The 21,533-nt window shown below is 41.4% G+C and overlaps 1 protein-coding gene and 1 long non-coding RNA gene across 3 annotated transcripts in view; both read right to left on the bottom strand.

Annotated features, from left to right (window-relative positions):
* Positions 1–12,382, bottom strand: part of LOC141548684 (uncharacterized) — a 40,358-nt gene extending 27,976 nt beyond the window's left edge. Inside the window, exons 1-2 of the long non-coding RNA XR_012484031.1 lie at positions 12,321–12,382; positions 12,111–12,220 (exon numbers count right to left, since the gene is read on the bottom strand). This is a non-coding gene — a long non-coding RNA (uncharacterized LOC141548684). The remainder of the gene's footprint in view (positions 1–12,110; positions 12,221–12,320) is intronic.
* A 4,792-nt stretch (positions 12,383–17,174) lies between these two features.
* Positions 17,175–21,533, bottom strand: part of XKRX (XK related X-linked) — a 67,730-nt gene continuing 63,371 nt past the window's right edge. For both annotated transcript variants that reach the window (XM_074277057.1, XM_074277056.1), the window contains one exon: positions 17,175–19,730. In XM_074277057.1, coding sequence (XP_074133158.1) covers positions 18,985–19,730 — 746 coding nt within the window. In that variant the 3' untranslated portion in view covers positions 17,175–18,984. The remainder of the gene's footprint in view (positions 19,731–21,533) is intronic.

Genomic DNA, 21,533 nt, shown 5'->3' with positions numbered 1-21,533 from the left:
GTCACTAAGCTGCTGTGACAGCTATTACCACTACCACAGGTATCGCCACCCGCTGCCACAGCTATGGCCGCTGCCACAACTATGGCCGCTACCACAGCTATGGCCACTACCACAGCTATGGCCGCTACCACAGCTATGGCCGCTACCACAGCTATCGCCTCTGCGCATACTCGGCACACCATTCGATGTACGGTAAGCGCTTTGGAATCTTAAAGGGGTAGGCAAATGTCTGTTAATATGACTGTTCTTTTTATGCACAGATTGGATCACCATCGAAAGCTGACAATTCAAAACTTCCAGGAACTCCAAAACCAAAGCCTGTCTGAGGCCACAAGCACTCCTTCTTACTGCTTTTCCCTCACTTTGACGTGTTCCTCTTCTCCCCCCTCCCCCCCCCCATACTATCCTAGCAACCTCTTGGTGACGTGAATACACAACATAAAATTCCCCGCCTAATCTTTGGTGGGTTGGGTTACCCAGAGCTCAGAGGGGCTGAGAGAGCTGGTGGAGGTAGTTGCTTTCATCCCTGATCTCACAGAGTCCCAGGTCCAGCATTTCTGATCTAGGCTCAGATTCGCTCAGATTTTCTCGGTCCCTCTTCCGAACGCCAAAGACAATAGCCACCATGGATCTGCCTCCTAATGAAGGATTTGGGGAAAGCCCTTACTTTATGGACTGGCAAGACAATAGCAATCCCACCATCGAAGTAACCTGGAACGAGGTCGAGGGTAAGTTTGTTATCACTTATCACGACTTCTCTGAACGGGAAAATGGCAACGCCAATAGTGAGCATGCCTCCTCCACCCTCCCAATGAGCATTGTCCAAACTGCGGAGGCCACTGAAGCCATGGCTGGGACTGTGGCAGAAGCCATAATGGGAATCATATCAGCAATCGATATTACAAACAGCCAGAATGGCCAAGGAGATCCTGCTATGGCGTCCCCAGGAGCTCAACCCTCAGCACCCACTCACAGCACCGACCTTCAGGGAGCCTCTGAGTTTCAAAGCCTCTCCTCCAGGGCCCAGGACACACTGAGGTGGTACCAGGTCTTGCCACCCAATAAGACTGCTGAGGTGAACCACGGCTTCAGTGCTGCTGAGGCCGCCGCTGCCGGTGCTATCGCCACAGCCGCCACTGCTCCTGCAGGGGACGTCTCCACGTTGCAAGGTAATGGGGACGAAGAGGAGAACGAGATCCCGAACCAGAGTGAGGAAGCTTCCGCCAGCCCGTTCATCAAGCTGTCCGGGCCTGGGGAGGAGGAGGAGGAGAGTTGCCTAGAAGATCAGCAAGATGAGCTGGAGGTAGATCTTGAAATCCAGGTTGACACTGAGAACCCGGAAGGCATCCCCAGGCTGACAGAGACAGTTCTAACCCAGGGGATCGCAGAGGTTGCTGCTGCTGTTGCTGAGGCCCAACGAGGGAGAAGATGGACGCGCCTCTTTTCTTTCCAAGATCTTCAAGCCATCCACCAGCAATTGAGTGCCTTTTCCCCGGATCTAGAGCCCTGTCTGCCTGCTTTCCTCGATGATATGTGGGTGGCCACGTTCAATGCCGACCCAGGAGGATTTCCAAGTTATCTAGATTCTGCTTGCAGCCAGCTTGAACTCTACCTTGATTTAGCTCTAATGATGTGTGGCCAGGAGTTTCTTTTCCATGTGTTGTTCGGAGGGGAGCCGGAAGCCGGAAGCCCGGTACCTGAGATGAGTCCTCAACCCTAACAGAGCCTGTTGCACCTGCCACTGGGAAATGTACAGCAAGACCTGACTATCACCTATCTGATGAGGCCTTATCCAGGCTCCTGCTGTGATGTCGACCAGAATTCCGAGCAAGATCCCGATGGCAGAGGCAATGGCGGAGGCCCCGGAACTGGAGACCCTAGTGGAGGCTGTGAAGGAGCAGGTTTTTGAATTAACTGTTTTTTGGGTTTCCCTGAGCCCTCCAAATTCTGAGTAACTGCAGAATTCGTTCTCAAGGCCTCACAGTTTAACAGTTTAAACCCAACTTTTTTTTTTTTTTTTTTTTTTTTAAACTGGGTTCCATTTTTTCCTTCTGCGGAGGCTGTGAAGGAGCACGTTTTTTGAGTTAACTTTTTTTTGGGTTTCCCTGAGCCCTCCAAATTCTGAGTAACTGCAGAATTCGTTCTCAAGGCCTCACAGTTTAACAGTTTAAACCCAACTTTTTTTTTTTTTTTTTTTTTTTTTTTTAAACTGGGTTCCATTTTTTCCTTCCGCGGAGGCTGTGAAGGAGCACGTTTTTTGAGTTAACTGTTTTTTGGGTTTCCCTGAGCCCTCCAAATTCTGAGTAACTGCAGAATTCGTTCTCAAGGCCTCACAGTTTAACAGTTTAAACCCAACGGTTTTTGTTTTTTTGTTTTTTTTTTTTTTAAACTGGGTTCCATTTTTTCCTTCCGCGGAGGCTGTGAAGGAGCACGTTTTTTGATTTAACTGTTTTTTGGGTTTCCCTGAGCCCTCCAAATTCTGAGTAACTGCAGAATTCGTTCTCAAGGCCTCACAGTTTAACAGTTTAAACCCAACGGTTTTTGTTTTTTTGTTTTTTTTTAAACTGGGTTCCATTTTTTCCTTCCGCGGAGGCTGTGAAGGAGCACATTTTTGAGTTAACTGTTTTTTTGGGTTTCCCTGAGCCCTCCAAATTCTGAGCAACTGCAGAATTCGTTCTCAAGGCCTCACAGTTTAACAGTTTAAACCCCAATTTTTTTTAAACTGGGTTCCATTTTTTCCTTCCATTTGAAAAATTCGATTTTTTTCCCCTAAACTCTTTGAAATAAAATTAATCTGGTTCACTGCAAAAATCTAATGTTCTTAAGCGCCTCCTATTTCACAAGTACTAGACATCCACAACAAAAAGAACAGGCCTTGTACTCAAGGGAGTTACTTTTCACTGAAGAGAGGAAGGGGGGTAAGGGGGGCACAACAGACACACACAGGAAAGGCAATGGGGGGGGGGGGGGAACAACACACGCGCCGAGTAAAGACTTATAGAAAAGGTATAGAAATAGTAAGGGGGGGGTGGAAATGACTGAGTGGATGAAGGTGGGGCAGGTTTCCATTCTTGCACTAAAGATTTTAAAAAACAGAGGTAAAAGGTTAGGCATTCTAGGTCTGGAAACAGCCAGTTAAATGGCTGAAGAGGAAAGATGCAGGATGTTGGTTCTGCTGGATTGGACCACTGGAAGGGTTCAGAGGGTTAAGGGCAGAGAAAATGCCTTCAGATTAAGCATTTAAAAATACACTTCATTTAATATTTTCCCTGAGTTACATGTAAAACAATATTAATGTTTATTTTTAAGACTCTTAAATTTTCTCCCTTCTTCCTTCCAACCTCCCTATTGAGAAGGCACATGATGAAGTTATATAAAACAATTCCATAAAAATCATGTTGTGAAAGAAAAAGTATATTTCTCCTCCCCCCCAAAAAAAAACCTCAAGAAAAATAAAGTTAAAGAAAAGGTATGCTTTAATCAGTATTAAGATACAATCAGTTCTTTCTCTGAGTATGGAGAATATTAAAAATATACTTCACCAAACGTTATATTCTTATGCTAAATGATGGGGGGAAAGACAAAATAATAATTATTCAGGGCTTATACAAACCCTTTCTCTTCCAAGGTGTCAGTAGGCCCTAGTGTCTACAAATAAGAATAGTAACTGACATTTTAATAGTGCCTCAAAGTTGGCAAAGGGTTTCCCAGCCCATCTCCCTAGCACCCCACAACTGAGGCCCCTGCCTCCAAATCCAGCAGCCAACTCTACAAGGATGAGGCAGCAGCGAGTGAGCAATCAGCAATACTCAGTCCTGTCCGTGGCTTAGGCCACAAGACTCATCAAAGCAACCCCTCACATTATTTTCTTTTGGAAGTATCATGTTTGTGTCCCAGTCCAGCCCTTGGCAGGCCTCCGACCGCCCACTAAAGGTGGCCCAATTTTATGCAAAGGCCGTTGGCATGAGCTTTCCACTCCTAAAGGCTCAGCATCTGATGATTGGAGGGATAACGAATGCAAAAGCAGCCAGCTAGAGCAGTCACAACCATTATATATAGGCAAGCACCCATGGGGGCTTTTTGTGGCAGAATGCAGTCTGCAAACAGTATTGCCGCTGCTAACCATCTGTAAGGCCCCATGTCCTCTGCTCAAATCTGCCCTGACCCAGTGGTTCCTCTCTTCTGAGGAACTTTTCCATTTTCCAGTGTAGTAATCTGAGGCTCTGTTTCAGCTTTGGCCACATTGTTCAGGCCCATCTGAGTTGGCCACTGAAACTGGACCCTGTGCATCTAAACCTTTCTGAGAAAAGAAAACTCCGGTCCCTTTCCTTTAAAGAAGACTGTTCAACCCTCAAGGGAAAGAGTCAAACACTATCAGGCCAGGAAGGAAACCCCCAAATCCCCAAGTCTTTCTCATGAGCTGAGATGACAGGGAAAACCTCTGGTTCATTGTGTAAACATGAGAGATTCTTAGAGAAATATGAGAATCAACATTCATGTCTCAACTTCTGCGGGCAGCTCAAGAGAGAAGCTACTTTCAGATTTCTAGCAAGGAAATTGGTACCTGCAGATATTGTCCTGGCCATCTCCTTGCCCCAAACCTCTGACAAACAGCAGGGCTGCTGGTGCTAATAACACAGTTCCATTTTGCTTTCATCATAATAACTCAGTTGTACAGCACTTTAATCACTAGAATAACACATTCATGGAGCATTTTACTAATAATGACTCACATTTACATAGCTCTTTAGGGTTTACAAGCATCTGCCATAAAATATTTCCTTTGATTCTCGCTTCTGAGGGAAGTCTTATAGAGATCAAAAATTATCTCCTTTTTTCAGAAGAGGAAACTGAGGTATTATGACTCCCCTGTGTCAGAGAGGGGATTGGGAACCAAAATTCACAGGCCAGCCTGGGCTGCCTCCAGCTTTAAGGCTTACAAAACCCTTTCTGAACATTATCACTCGCCCCAAACAACTCTAAGGCAGGAACCTCCCTGACTCACCCAGCTAAACCTTGCAGGCTGGAGCTCAGCTTAGCTCTTTGTACAAGGTTTCCCATCTTTCTCTGAGTTTCTCATATTTGTAATTTTCCTTAACTGGGTGGTTCACTCTGGAAGGGAACTCCTCTTTCCCTAAGTGGACACTCTAGCTGTGCACCTGGGGGCAAGGTAGAGGGTGACACAGCAGAAATCTTTCAGTAGAGGTAATTGGTCTGAGGTAATTAAACAGTTTAGAAAACCTCTCCTGAATCTGTTCTCCTCAGGGGTCTGAACTTCTGCTATCCCGTCAGAATCCCAGCTAGAGTGGGAAATGTTGGAGACCACTTGAGTGGAATGATAGATGGCCTTTTATATTTTATTTTGAAAAAATGATCTGCAATAAAACAGACATGATTGATTTGCTGGTTGCTTTTTATTGAGTGGCTATTTTTCCTCTTTTTTTTTTTTTCCTATTCTCTGTAGCAAGGAAAGGCTCAACTTATATGTTTAAAATACTTTTAAAATAACTTTTAAAAATGAATTTGCTCTACGACAATGGAAAATTACAGTATCATAAATTACAAATATGAGAGACTCAAAGAAGGATGGGAAACCTTGTGCAAAATTATATAGAAGGAAGTAAGCAGAACCAGGAGGAGGATATGCAAATAACTATGGTGTAAAAGAAAAGAATGATAAAACGAAGGTTAATGTTGTGTAATTGCTCTTGGCCCCAGAAAAGAAATAAAGAAATGTATTATCTTTCTTTTTTTCCTTAGAGACAAGGAACGTTTTGGATACACAGATGATAGATGTGGTCACCATGGCAATCAGATTCACTTAGCTATTTTTCTTTTTATAAGAAAAGGCTCCCTGGCTGGCTGGCCAAGGAGCAACTGTTGGGGGCAGGGAGTGGGATAATATGCAGAAATGATTATGATATAAAAACAAAAGACATCAATAAGGCTGGAAAAAACCATCTGCAGGCTTGGTGAGAGAATACTAGACTAGAAATCAGGACAACCTGAATTTTCCCTGCCTCAGACACTAGCTGGGTGATTATAGGCAAGTCACTTAACCTCTCTGTGCCTCAGTTTTTACATCTATAAAATGATAAATCTATAAAAAAAAAGAGGCAATAGCACCTAACTCACAGAGTTGTTATGTGCTTTGTAAAGTGCTACATAAAGTGATTTGCAAACTAGAGTTCAACATAGATGCTAGCTATTGCTGTTATTATTACTAGCCCACTTCAAGGAAAGGAAAGGGAAGCTCACAAAAGCTATATGAAAAAAGGCTCCAAATCACTAATAATTACATAAGTGAAAATCAAAACAACACTAAGGTTCTACCTCCTACAAATCAGATTAACAAAGCAGACCCCCCCCAAAAAAAAAAAGGAAAATGACAAATGTTGGAGGGAATCTTGGAAGATAGACACATGAATGCATTATTGGTAGAGTCGTGAATTGGTTCTGTCATTCTGGAAAGCATTTTGGAACTATTTACCCAAAGATCCCCAAACTGTACATTCTTAGGCCCATTGATACCATTATTAGACCTATACCCCAAAGAGATCACAGGATGAAGAAAAGGTGTTATATATATATATATATATATATATATATATATATATATATATATATATATATATATATATATATATATGCCCTATGTATACAAATATACTTATAGCAGGTTTTTTTGAAGTTTAAAAAAAAGAAAAGTAAGGAGGTGCCTATCTAACCAGGAAAGCCTGACTGAATTATGGAATATAAATGAAATAACAGAATACCCTTGTACTGTAAGAAATAATGAAAAGAATGATTTTAGATAGTACCTGGGGAGTCAACTAAAAATTAATTAAAACAATAACTTCAATAAATTTGTAGACCACAAAATAAAGCTATCTAAACCATCAGTATTGCTTTTATTTCCTGAAAATTTTTATTGTATTTAAAAAATTTAATAATAGCTTTTCTTTTTTCCAAATGCATGCAAAGATAGTTTTCAACATTCACCTTTGCAAAACCTAGTGTTCCAAATTTTGTCTCCCTTCCCCACTCTCTAGACTGCAAGCAATCTAATAGAGGTTAAAGTGCAGTTTCCAATATTTGTCATGCTGTGCAAGAAAAATCAGATCAAAGGGGAAAAAGAAAATACAAGAAAGAAAAAAACAAGTAAGCAAACAACAAAAAAAAGTTGAAAATACTCTGCTTTGATCCGCATTCAGTGTCCATAGTTCTCTCTCTGAATGTGGATGGCTCTTTCCATCCCAAATCTTTTGAAATTGCTTTGAATCACCTCATTGTTGAAAAGAGCCAAGTCTATCACAGTTGAGCATCACATAACTTTGTTGTTGCTGTGTACAATGTTCTTCTCTTAGTTCTACTCACTTCGCCTAGCATCAGTTCATATAAGTCTTTCTAGGCTTTTCTGAAATCAGCCTACTTGCCATTTTTTTCTTTCTTTTTCTTCTTCTTCTTTTTTTTTTTTTTTTCTTTTGTGCTGAGGCAATTGGGGTTAAGTGACTTGCCCAGGGTCACATAGCTAGGAAGTGCTAAGTGTCTGAAGTCATATTTGAATTCAGGTCCTCCTGACTTCAGGACTGGTGCTCCACTACTTGCCATTTCTTACAGAACAATAATATTCCATTACTTTCGTATAATTTATTCAGCCATTCCCTAACTGACCATCAGTATTTCTGTATATTATCAACACAACTCAGCAGGAAGACATAAAAAGAGAAATTCCATTTAAATAACTACAGAAGGCATAAAATGCGTGGGAGTCTATCATGGAATATACAGGAATTATATGAACACAATCAAAACTACTTTTGGCAGAAATGAAGAGAGACTTAGATAATTAAAGAAATATTAGTAGCTCATGGATAAGCCAAGTCAATGTTGTTGTTTGGAACAGCAAGTCAATATAATGTAAATGATGATACTACCTAAATTAATTCATTTTTGGAGTGTCATACCAATAAATCTACCAAAGAATTATTTTATAAAACTATTACAATAATAATGAAACTTATCTGAAGGAACAAAATGTCAAGGATCACAAAAGAAACAATGAGAAAAATGTGGGAAGGAAGGGAGGCTGGAAATTCCAGATTTTCAACTATATATTACACAAAGCTGTAATCTTCAAGATGATTTGGTACTAATTAAAAAACAGAGAGGTCAATCAGCAGAACAAATTAGGCACATAATATACCGAGACAGATGAACCCATAACAACTGCAGCAGAAACAAAGTAAATTATCAGCAACTATTTTACCCAATTATATGCTAAAGACAGCCGATAATGTAGAAGAACTGGATGAATACTTACAAAATATAAAATACTCAGATTAATCAACAAATAGAGAACTTCATATCAGACAAAGAAACTGAACAAGCCATAAATTAACTCTCAAAGGAAATATTCCAGAACCAGACGGATTTACAAGTGAAATTTATCAAACATTTAAAAACCAATTAATTCCAACACCACAGAAACATTTGCAGTAAGAGAGGAGAAAAGTGTCCTTCAAATCCCTGTCTATGAAACAAATACGCTCTTGATACTTATACAAGGGAAAGGCGAAGGAGAAAAGGACAATTATAATCCTATATAGCTAATGAATATCGATGCAAAAGTTTTAAATAAAATATTAGCATAGAGGTGACAATCACATGGTATAGAGATTTTATACTATGCATAGGCAGGATTTACACCAGGAATGCAGGTTAATTCAACATAAAGAAGCTTATAAACAGAATCAATAATATAAATAATAAAGCCACAGGATTATATTAATAGATGCCAAAAAAAGGTTTTGATAAAAATCCTACTCACACACTGGAAAGCAGAGGAATAAACAAATCTTTCTTTACTATAGTAAATAAGCTCTGTCTAATACCAAGAGCAAACATATACAATGAAAAATACAGTAAGATCAGGGTCACAGCAAAGATGCTATCACCACTACTGCTTAATATAATGTCAGAAAAGCACGCTGTAGCAATAAGCTATGAAAAAGAAATTGAAATTGTTTGGACACGTATACATATATTATATTTAACTTATACTTTAATATATTTAACATGTATTGGTCAACTTGCCATCTGGGGGAGGGGGTGGGGGGAAGGAGGGGAAAAGTTAGAACAAAAGATTTTGCAATTGTCAATGCTGAAAAATTAACCATGTATATGTCTTGTAAATAAAAAGCTATAATAAAAAAAAAAGAAAAGCAGTGATTCTGTAAGATAGAAGTAAGAAAGCAATACATTCCAAGTCTGGAAGATGGGGAGATAGCCAGTGCAAAGGCAAAGAGGTAGAAGATAAGAGTCCAACTCAGATGCCATTTCCTCCAGGGGGGATTCTGCTCAAGTCTTTTCATAGTTCTTTGTCTAAACCTCTTTAATATACTTTTCCTATACTATTAATATTACAGTTGTGTAGATATGTGTAATATTCCCCTACTTAAGTCTCACATAGACTGAAAAACTAACTAAGTTATCTAAATGTAATCTCCCTTAGTACTTAGAACAAATCTTAATAATAAATAAATATAAATAAATATTGTTGAATAAAAAAAAAGAAATTGAAAAAATAAGAATGGAACAAAGAAGAAATAAAATGATCACCTTTTTGGGAGACAATAATGAAAATTTACTTAGAAACCCTAGGGTCAACCAAAAATTGAAGTAACTAATAACTTTAGCAAAATTACAGGATAGATAAATATGATATAAATAAAATAAAAGCACAGAAATCTTCAATGTTTCTGTAAATTTCCAATAAAACCCAGCAGGAAGAAATGGAAAGAGAAATTGCATTCAAAATAATCAAGAGAAGGTATAAAATGCTTGGGAGTCTACCTACCAAAATATACATATGCAGTATATGGCTCCAACTATGAAACACTTCTTGCAGTTATAAAGACAGATCTAAATAGTTGGAGAAATATCATTTGATGATGCTACCTAAATTAATGTATTCACAAAATTTGCACCCTAGCAAACTAGTGAAGGATCACTTTATAGGACTAGAAAAAATAACAAAATTAATCTGGAGGGGGAAAAGGGTGACTCTCAAAGGGAAATGAGGGAAGAAAAAGGAGAAGGAAGGAAGGCTGGCAATTTCATACGTTCAACTCCACTACACAGAACATCTTGGATTCACCACATACAGAAACAATGAATACTAAGTACTACAGTGTTCAATAAATCAAAAGGCCCCAGTACAAGGAAAAAGACTCACTATTTGACAAAAACTGGAAAAACCGCTGGCAGTTGGCAGAAATTAAGTTTAGCTCAATATCCTACACCATCAACCAAAATAATCTCTAAATGGATGTATAATTTCACCATACAATTTGACATCATAAGCAAATTAGAGGGACTAAGAAACAATAACCTTTCCAATCTATGAATAACAAGTGACAGAGAGGAGCACAAAACACAAAATAGACCATTTTGATTATGTAAAATCAAAAACTAGTTTTTCCCCTTCAAAATCTAATATAATTAAAATTAGAAGGGAAACTGGGAGGAAATTTTGCTATGAGGTTCTCTGATTATGGTGCCATTTCCAAGATCTATAAAGAATGGATTTAAACCTATATAAAGATGAGCCATTTTTCAATTGATAATTGGTCAAAGGAGATAAGTGGGTAGTTTTCGAAGGAAGAAAACCAAGCTTTCAATAGCTATATGAAAAAAAAAATGCTCTGTCAATAATCATTAGAGAAATCCAACTAAAAGTAACTGACTTTCCACTTCATAACCACCAGATTAACAAAACTGACAAAAAAAGAAAAGGGGAAATGCTGGAGGAGGCTGTAGGAAAATAGGTATGTAGATATACATACCACTGTTACTGGAGTTATTATTTGGTCTAGTTGTTCTGGAAAGCAGTTTGGAAGCATGCCCCTAAAGACACTAAACCACAAACCATTTGAGTCCTACTAGCGGGCTTATACCTAACAGAGAGCCAAGAAAGAAAAGCTTCCATATGTATAAAAAATTCTAAATGCTATTTTTGTAGTGGCAAATAACCGGAAACGAACAAGGTGTTTTTTTCTCATCAATTGGGGAACAGTTGCGCAAATTATGGTCCATGAATGCAATGGAATGCTCTAGTGCTCTAAGAAATGATGAAAGTGAAAACTGGAGAAGCTTTGTATAAAATGACATAGAACAAAATGAGCAAGACCCGGAAAACAATTTATGCTATAACGACATCATAAAGAAAAACCACTTTGAGAAACTTAAGAAGTCTGATCAATAAAAGGATGAGTCAGAATCCAGAGGGCTGATGATCCACCCTGCCACCCACTTCCTGAAAGAGAGATCAGGGTGCAGAATGAGACACGCTTTTTTTTTTTTTTTTTTTTTTTCTTAACATAGTCAATGTGGGATTTTGTTTTGCATGAATATCCAGATTGGTTACAGAGGTTTCATTTTTCTTTTTCCAAAGGAGGAAGGTAGGGAGCTGGGGGGGGGGGGAGAAAATATATTTTTGTTCATCGAAAAAATGAAATGTTTTTAAAAGATGGGAAGAAGAAAAAATATACTTTTGTTTGTTGAAAAGAATGACATGATTTTAAGAGGTGGGAGGATGGGAAAATATACTTTTGTTCATTGAAAAAAATGAAATGATTTTAAGAAATGGGACGAAGAGAAATATACTTTTCTTCATTGAAAAAATTTTTTAAAAATTTAAGAAGAAAAAGGATGGATTTGTAGGGAGAGCAATATTTTCCTAAGAAATATGATGATCTTCCCCCCTCCATTCCCTCCCCATAACTGGGTTTCCATGCAAAGAACAGGCCAAAAAGTTCTTTGGGCAGAGAAAACTCCACCAGTCCACAGAACTCATGATTCATGCATGCTGGTACAAAGCAAAGTCTGTGAGCTAGTGCAGCCTCTGGCAGGCTTGAGTGGGCTGCAATCTACAATGGTGAAAGGTACATTAACATCCCTGACATTCATGGGAGTACTGAGTCCCCAGAATAACTCCCAGTCCCTTCAAGACTACTCACTCATCTTGTGCTAGCCTGTGGAGTGTCTGGAGCCTGTGGGAACCCAATCAGTGGCCTCCACAAGCCATGTGATATCAAGATCTCTCTTACCTGTCTGCTCACATCAGGGCCAGGCAGATTTCTTTTCTCTCCCAGACAGGAAGTAGCAAGAAGTTCCTTTCCTGCTTGGCTGGTTAGGAGCAAGTTGCAATCATTTCAGGCTGGAAGGAGGGGAAGTGAGAATAGGGGTCTCAGGGAAACAATTCCAGGGAGGGGTGGAGATTAGATGTGGGTAAGTCCGCCTTTTGCCCCAGCTTCTACCTTTTCCAGAGCCGTCCTCTTCCTCCTTTTGGTGTCCCATCCAGCTCAGCAGGCAGTCTCCATGGGCCCAGCTCAGTCCTCTCCTGGGATTACAAATTGTCAGAGTTGGTCCAGAGTGTGTGTGGGGTGTGTGAAGAAATGATCTGAGGACTAAGTAGCAAGCAGCAGCAGGAGACTGTCTCGGACCCAGGACCAGGCCTCTTGGTCATGAGGCACAACTTGCAGGATCCCTTTTCGTCCAAAAGGGTACTGATCTTCCCTCCATCCTCTACCCTCTCCACTCAAAGTGGAGCCAGTGCAAGTGTCAAGGCAATACTGACTACTGGAAAGAGCACATGATTACGAGTTGAGAGACCTACCTAAGCGGTGAACTGGATATGTAACTTTGATCCTTAGTTGATTTTGGGGATCCTCACTGGCTCATCTGTAAAATGGGCACCACCTATGCGCACATCGCAGTGGGCAGCTGAGCTGTGTGCTGTTTTATCACTCAGACTGTCCACGGGGAGGTGCTAGTGCCAAAGAAGGAAAGAAAAAGTTAGAAGAGGAGAGCTTTCTCTGGGGCAATCATTTCAGCATGGAGGGAGTTGGGGGCCTCCAGGAGGACTGGTTTCCAAGTTAGAAACAACTAACAGGAAACAAATGCTTTGGGAAGTATAAACACTTAGTTGAACATCTGGTCTCTGCCTCAGTGCGGGGGAAAATCTGGGCCTTGTCACCCAGCACAGGTGCAAGGGAGATCATGTGACCAGCGTAGGCAGCTGAGGGTGTTGCCTCTCTCAGCCAGGAAGGAGTCAGAGCCACCCAGCTAGGCCTAGGCCTGGCACTCCACTTGGGACTTTATAATCCAGCCATCCTCCTGGCAAACACAGAATCTCAGAGTCCCTATTGGAAGAGACCTCAGAGACCATCCGGTTTAACCCATAGCTTCAGGAGATGGCTCTCACATTCCCCATCTCTTCTCTCTCCTACAAGCTACTCACACCCATTTCCTTCTCCTTACTCCTAAGGACTTAGGCCCTTCCTCAGCCTGGTCCTGCTCCCCCAGCTGTTCCCCAGATCTTCAGTATCTTTTATAAATCCTGGAACCAGCGCAGCAACAATACCCGTGTGGTCTGGCAGCTAGATCAGAAGCTGCTGCTCAAGATCATATTAGCTTGGGGCAGGGAGTGGGGCAGAGTGTCACATGACACTCTGGATTCATATTTAGCACTCAACACCATGGTCTTTTGTAAACTGCTCTGTAACCCTCTTTCCTCAGGCCCTCCACCGCCCTCCCCCACATCCTTTATGTCCGAAGTTGAATTTGGGAATCCATGTGGGAGATTTTTTCCCCCTATATCCCTGCTAAACTTTATCTTATTCGAGCCAGCCCAGTGTTGCCCACCTCTCCACCGTGGCAACACTTAAGATGCAGAATGAGACAGGCATTTTGGGAAATGAGCAACATGGGGATTTCTTTTGTTGGACTATGTATGTATGTTTGTTATGGGAGATTTACTCTCTTTTTTTTTATCATTGAATGAGGAAAAGGGAAAGCTGGTAAATGTCTGCTAAATTAATTGTTTGATTAATCATTTAAAAAAGACTTGAGTCTAATGAGCTAGCCTTTCGGATCCTGTCATTCAGTGGGTTTCTGACCAAACAGCCTTGTATCAGTAAATGGATGAGCAAAAAAACCTGTGCTTTTGTCTTTAAAAAATGTAAAATGATGCAGAGTCAAACCCAGATCTCTGGAACACTAATGGAAAACTCCAGCCAAGTTGACGTTGAACCATTAACAAGTACTCTTTGAATCCAGTCAGCATTCAGGAGCCCACAGCACAGGACTGATGGCAAAACTGGGGCGTTTACTCCTGGAGAAGATAAGGTTGGAAGAACAGGATAGCTGTCTTCGATTTCTGAAAATTTGTACCCTTAATACCAAATAAAATATGCATTTTCCTATGCATTGCAGAACAGGAGAGGGGAATATTTGAAATTGCAAATCTCTCATAGAGAGCTGAGTTAAAATATACTAATAAATTCAGGCTTTAGCTTTCAAAACTGTTCTCATCTGGGATTTAAAAAATGCTTCTAATAAATAGGCATAGTCAAGCAAAACAAATGCCCCCCAGTAGCCACCGAGTCTCATTCTGCATCTTGAATTGAGTAGCTCTCCCTCAGGAAGCAATCATGGCCGATCACTAAATTGGCCATAGCTGTCTTTAAAAATTTAAAGGGCTGCCCAATAGAAAAAGGGATTTGATTTGTCCTACTTGGCTCTAGAGAGCAGAAGGAGCAGCACAAATCAAAGAGAGGCAGAATGTCAGGAAATGCTATTTACCACGTAGAACTGTACCAAGAACCTAAGAGAGGCCTTTAAGAAGAGGCTGAGCATTGCTGGGGGATGCACTAGATGCCTCTCAACTCCCTTCCGATCACTATTCAAGGATGCTCCCAAAGCACTTGGGCATTTCCTTTTATATATTTCCTTTTATATCAATCATATAATACTTTGCTTCATTATTTTCAAGTTTCCCTGCTCTGCAGCCATATTGTAAACCCCTCAAGAGTAAAATCTATGATTTCCTTTCTCTATTCAAGAAACATTTGAGTTGAAGGCATTGGGGGATAGTCTGATGGGTATGGAGAGAATGCTGGACTAGCAATCAGGAAGACCTGCCTTGGATTCCTGTCTCAGACATTTAATAGCTGTATAATCTCAGGCAAGTTGCTTAAAGCTCTCTGAGCCTCAATTTCCCCATCAATGAAATGAGGATAATATAATGAGGTATCTACCCTCACAGGATTTCTGGGAGGCTCAAACTTGGTAAGTAAAAGAAGTCTTTTGCAAGCTTTAAGGAGCATATTTATTAAGCACCTACTCTAATGCCAGACTGTGACATTTATTACTTCTTTTGATCCTCACAACTGTTATTATCCCCACCTTAAAAACTGAGGAAATTGAGTGTAAGTGGCTTGTCCAGGATCACACGATGGGGCAAAAGAGAAGTCCAGATCAAGGACTCTGGGAATGTTTGGAGAGAGTGTGATCTCTTGAATCCAGCTTGGGGGGTGGGCAGGGTAAAGAACACGGAAGGTCACACTGACTGGGCAGTCCATGAGCTCAACACATTCTAGGCATAGGGTAAGGGTTCATTCCAACCATCTCCTGTGGGATATGGCCTACAGAATATAGAACAGTTGGGCTAGATCAAAGAAGGCATGATAGGGTATTGTGGGAAACAAGGTAAGATTGGAGGTCCAACTGGTTTTTGTGTTTGTGGGACCTGATTTGTTGAGTTGATACTTTTTAATTCCGTCCTCCATGCGCAAGCTCCCCGCCCCCTCCCACCCCAGTGCTCAATGAACAACTTGCTGAATGAATGATAGGGAGTATTATTTTATTATAAGCTGTCCCCCTGGTGCATTAACTTGAACAGCCTTAGCACAGCTAAATTTACAGGGGTCAGGAACACACCTCTTAGCTGAACTCCATTGGCCCAGCATTTTCCCCCAAACGAATGGGGTCCTTCTTCCCTCCTTGGTTCCAGGGCCGGTTGTCGGCCTTTGTATCACACCATTCCTCTTCTTGGCCCCTTACCTCATTCAGAAAGAAGCTTCCCTGCCCTGGTCCAGCATGCGACTTAGAGGAGCTTACTTCAGGCGGTGTTGGAAGATGGGAAGGTAAAGCGAGATGGGCTGAGCATTCTCCAAAACCTCCTTCCTGCCTCACAAACCCTGTAGCTAAATAATTGTTATTTCTATGGTTCTTGAAGATAAACGATAACAACATATTATCTCTCATGTTAAACAATAACTTAATATACGATCTCTCATTTGATCCTCACAACAGCCCTGGGAGGCGATGTGTTACTGTGGAAAGTTCTGGATTCAGTCAGGGGACCCGAATTTGAATTCTGCCACTGCTATTTACTGCCTTCCCATGATGGGCAAGATGGGCCTTAGGCCCCTTCTACCCAGGTCTCTGACTGGAAGTCAATTCCTCTCTCTGGGGCTCAGTCTGTCAAGTCTGTGATGTCCCTTCCAGCTTTAAATCTAGGAGCTGATGAAGTACTATTACAAGGAGAGTTTGGATCACCATTCTATAGCTGAGAAAGCTGAGGCTGAGAAAGACTATGCAACTTGATTGGCTAGGGTCAGACAGCCTACATCATCAGGAAGCGATGCAGTTTCACCGCTATCAAAGCTCCGTCTGGTGTCTCCTCCTGGCCTCTACAAGTTTTTCAGGTTAAAGGCTCTCCCCACCCTTCTCTCTTCATTTTTTCACATTCCCAACATGTTGGGGCACTGGGATCATGAAGGAAATGTAGTATACTCTATCTACTAAAGTCGTGTCTTCCCCTGCAGGGCAATCAACCTGCCAATCCAGTCCAGATGTTTCCATTCTAGCTCTACTGGGCTTCACGCCCAGCCATGGCTGCCCAGCTCCATATTTCCATGATGTACAGCATTCAAATCACCAGATCACATCGTGGTTGGGACAGATGGAGTCAACTTGTGCTCACAGCTGGTGAAAGTTAGTAGGTCAGGTGGCTGTATCCCAAGGCCTAGCTCTATTATTTACCGGGAAGCGGGCCTAGGGCAACTAGTAAGACAAATACCACAGTGGCAGCATGAGATGATGGGAGAAGAACAGGATCTGGAACCTGAAGACCTAGGCTTAAATCCTGGCTCTACCATATCCATACTTCACTCAGTCTCAGTTTCCTCTCCCTGTAAAACAGAGATAATAATAACACCTACTTCACAGGGTTGTGGTGAGCATGAAATTGAGATGGTGTATGAAAGTCCCTTGTAAACATGAAATGAATAAATGTTAAATACCATTTCAAAGGTGGGAAAATAAAGTAATTCACTAGACATTTATTAAGTTCCCATTGTATACAACGTACCATAGTAGGCACTGAAGATATGAAGATGGGCTTTGCTCTTAAAAAGCTTAAAGATATAGCTAATACTGAATAGAAAACATAGAAAAGGAAATAAATACCTGCATCCGTCTGCACAGAGACAAGAAGGTTGTGAATGCAAATTACTTACTGTGAAGTGAACTCTTCTTGAACAAAGATGAGGAAGTATGGAGAACAGTTCATCTGAAAAACGATCTGAGGGTCTGAGGGGACAGTGTGATATACAAGTCAACAACATAAGACAGCTAAGAGGATGAATGGGATCTTGAGCTACATTGAGGGACTCGGGTGGAAGGAAAAGGGAGTTGGCTGGCAATTTCATTATATTCTGCCCTGATCAAACCTTAGTTAAAGAAGGTCACTGTGAAGAAGAAGACCACTGGGAGGATGGTAACCTGGATCGTGAAAGGCCTTAAGTCTATGCCAGAGGAGGGTGGATTGAAGGAACTGAATATATTTAGCCTGGAAAAGAAAAGTCTTAGATGGAAAGAGGGTAGGTGGGACATGCCTGCTGTCTTCAAGTACTCAAAAGGTCATTCTAGGGAGGAAGATGGAACCAAGAACATGGGGAACAGGAGGCTAAGTAGGGGACATTGCAAAAGAGGCAAATTGGGGGGTTAAGAAAACTCGCCAATAATTGGAGCCTCCCAAAGAGGAAGGGCCTGCCTCAAGAAATGATGAGTTATCTTTCCTTAGAGGCCTTTAAACCAAGACTAGATAAGTGTGCTGTAGCAATAGGTTCTTTAAAAGCACGGGGTGGACTGAATGGTCCAAAGCCTTCAAACTTAAAATTCTGTACTTCTGGGATGAGGCTCACATTCTTTTCTGGACATCTGGATGAGATCTAATAACTGAGATGGATTTGATTAATATCTACCTCTCTTAGAATGGCAACACTTTCCCCTCCCCAACCACCAGAAAGAGGCTGTACCAAACATACCCCCCCCCCATCCCGGAAATCAAATAGTTAAGGGAAAGTATCTAAAATAAGGTACAGGAAAAAAAATTAAATAAAGTAAAGGTAGGGGGTGTAATGAAAACACTTTTAGTCACAGATTGGCATTTTTGAAATAATTTGTAATCAAACACTAAGAGAACAGCTGGGTCGTGAGAGAGGGAGTAATGATGATGAGATACCCAAATGGTGGAGTGTGTGTGGGGGGAATAGGGAAACTTGAGAAAACCTTTTTCTCCACTCCTATGCCCCTGATGGCCCATATATGAAAGCCTGGTGAAGGGTATGGTGGGAGGATAGCTTAGGTCTGAAGGGCCATAGGTCAAGCTGGGGGAAGGGAACACACGAATCTCCTGGACTACTCAGAAAAAAAAAATCTGAGGATCTGGATCCCTTCTCCTGAAGCTTGTGAGCTCTGCTAATGATGGGCCCTTACTGGTCACCAAAACACAGCCTAGAAGCTCAGCTCTGGAAGTGTAGCTATCCCATCTGTGCTGGGAGCTCCCAGATGGCTCCCAGTAGCGTGTATGTGGGCGTGGGGATATGTAGGGGCATGTGTGTGAATGAGAGCCGAGTATGGCCCTTCTTCTGTAGTCTGGACCCTGTGAATTGTGAGCTCCTCCCAGCTTGACTCCTCCCCAATTATCTCAGCCTTGCCAGCCATCTCAAAGTCACGTGGCTGCTTTTCTATGTGCTCAGCCATCATCCTCATACTTTCAGTTGTACATCTCCTCTCAGCTATATTCCCACCCACCCCCCCGCCCCCTCAGAAAAAGACCCAGTGGGGAAAACCTTAGACGACACCCCGATTCAACTGTGTCTCAGGGGTAGACTCTGTATTCTCTGATCTGACCCGAGAGGACCAGGGGCAGCAGACACAGTGCAGGTAATCGGCTAGGTTGTGGGAAAAGAGTGAGCGCAAGGGGTGCAGGTACTGGTAGAAGAGGAGCATGAAAGTAATAGAGATCAAATAGGCCACAATTAGCTGAACGCAGATGAAGGTGTGGCAGTAATTCATCAAGACCCTGGTCCCCAGAAAGCGGAATACTAGCACCATGGCGATGTTCTCCAGCAGCCTCAGTGTGTAGTGCAAAGCCATGTGGCTCCAGTTCTGAGTCTTTTCTACCAGGTCCCGGTCAGCCAACCTTAACTGCATGGCTGGCCAGCAGGAGAAGTTGATGGCTGAGTAGAGCACGGTGATGGAGATGAGTACCACCAAGGTGCCCACACGGCTAAAATTCTTCTCGATATTGTTGGGCATCTGAGCACCGCTCTTCCAGAACCTGACCCATGGCTCCAAGAGAATGATCACAAAATTAATCAGAAAGAAAGGCAATGCTTTCAGTCTCAAAGTGGCCGCGAAAAGTACCAGAATTATCAGGCGGGAGGTGATCTCCAGGCTGCGCCAGATGGTGACACAAATGATCTCCGGGGCATGAAAAGGGACCTTGTAGTCATCATACTTGATCTGGATGGCCAGCATGTTGCAGAGGGTAGCTCCATAGGTGACAGAGACCAAGGCAAAGGCTATCAGCAACACTATAAGGAAGAAATATGAGATGGGAAGAGGTGGGTTAGACCATGTGTAACAGGGAGCATGGAGATGATTATAGATGTGGACTTAAAGAATCCCACACGTGCTACTTACTAGCTGTATGACTTTAGGTAAATCAGTTCCCCTCTCTGGGCCCCAGTTTTCTCCTCTGTAAAATGAAGGGATTGGATAAGATAACCTCTAAAGTCTCTTCCAAGAGACTTCATCCAAGATCTCACGATCCTATACTCAATCCTTATGACTCAGTGGTCCAAAAACTTGTTTGTGGATTCAACTTGGGGTCACTGTGACCTGGGCCCAGGGACGGGATAGTAAGAGCTATATGTTTTCCCTTCTTGCCATCTGAATAATAACATTTCCCTGGTGAGTCCAGACAGGGATACAAGGAAACTAGTATTCCTTTGGACCTCAAAGAGCTCTTTTCGAAGAATTAATTGTCCAAATGATTTGCCAATAAATAAAAATAGGAAAAAGGGATGAGGAGAACCTATATTCAATTCCTATGACTCAGTGGTCCAAAAACTTGGGCCCTGGCCCAGGAACAGGATAGGGAGAGCTATATGGTTTCCCTCCTTGCCATCTGAATAATATTTCCCTGGTGAAGTCCAGCCAGAGATACGAGGAAACTAGCCCTTCAGAAATCAAAGAGCTCTTCTCTAAGCAGTAATTGTCCAAATGATTTGCCAATAAATAAAAATAGAAAAAGGGATGAGGAGAATAGACTAGGTTATCAAGCAATTTAGATGATCAATATTCAAACTCAATAATTTACTGTTGGATAAACATGTGAGTATAAATTACTTGGGGAAAAGTCCATATTTCACAAAAACTGCTGGGAAAACCAGAAAGCAGATGTTTTAGACCAATGTCCTACAGCTTGCATCACAGAAAGCTCAAAATGGAGAGGCAATTTGAATAGAAAAGGGGACATCATTAAAAACAATGGAAATGAATAAGTTCAGTGAGTAGAAAAAATTCTTAAGCAGATGAGAGAGAGAGATGATCATAAAAATAAAATTATTTCAATCAAATAAAATGGTCTCGAGAAAATCAATGCAGTTAGGTGTTTTTTTTTTTTTAAGTTAGTTAGGGTTTTCCTATCAACTGGGAAAAACAATGTTTGCATACCAAAGATATCTCTGCTATCAAAGATACAGAGAATTAACACAAATCTATAAGACCAACAGCCAGTTCCCATAAGTTTTCAAATTTATCTAACCAAATAATTCTCAAAAGAATTATAAACTATTAACAGTCATCTGAAAGCTCTCTCCAAGTTGTTAATAATAACAGACATAGTAAATCAAAATTACTTCTCAGGCTTTATATCACACCCAACCGATTCATAAAGATAATAAAGAACAGAAATGGTCAGCATAGTAAGGGCTTGAAAAACAAAAACAAAACAAAACAAAAAAAACAGGCACCCTGATACACTGTTTATGGAGTGGTGAACTGATCCAACCAAAGCAATTTGGAATTATGCTAAAAAAAAAATGTTTACAAAAGCACATAGATTCAAAATGTCCACACATTTTGACCAAGAGATCACAGTGTTGGGTGTATTAGAGCAGCATGGTGGGACAGTGGAGAGAGCACAGGACTTAGAGTCTGCAGTCTCAGGGTTCTAATCCTGCCTCATGTATTCATCTAGTAGAGAGTGAACCTGTTCTCTCAGTGCCTCAGTTTTCTCATTTGTAAAATATAGCTAATTATGCCTCCTATATAACAGAAGGATCAATTGTGAGGATCAAATGACTTAACATATTCAAAGTGTTTCCTAAACC

This window comes from Sminthopsis crassicaudata, chromosome X, assembly GCF_048593235.1.
Source record: "Sminthopsis crassicaudata isolate SCR6 chromosome X, ASM4859323v1, whole genome shotgun sequence".
Lineage (NCBI taxonomy): Eukaryota > Metazoa > Chordata > Mammalia > Dasyuromorphia > Dasyuridae > Sminthopsis > Sminthopsis crassicaudata.
The sequence above is the reverse complement of the archived record's forward strand: the minus strand, read 5'-3'. Positions and strand labels throughout refer to the sequence as shown.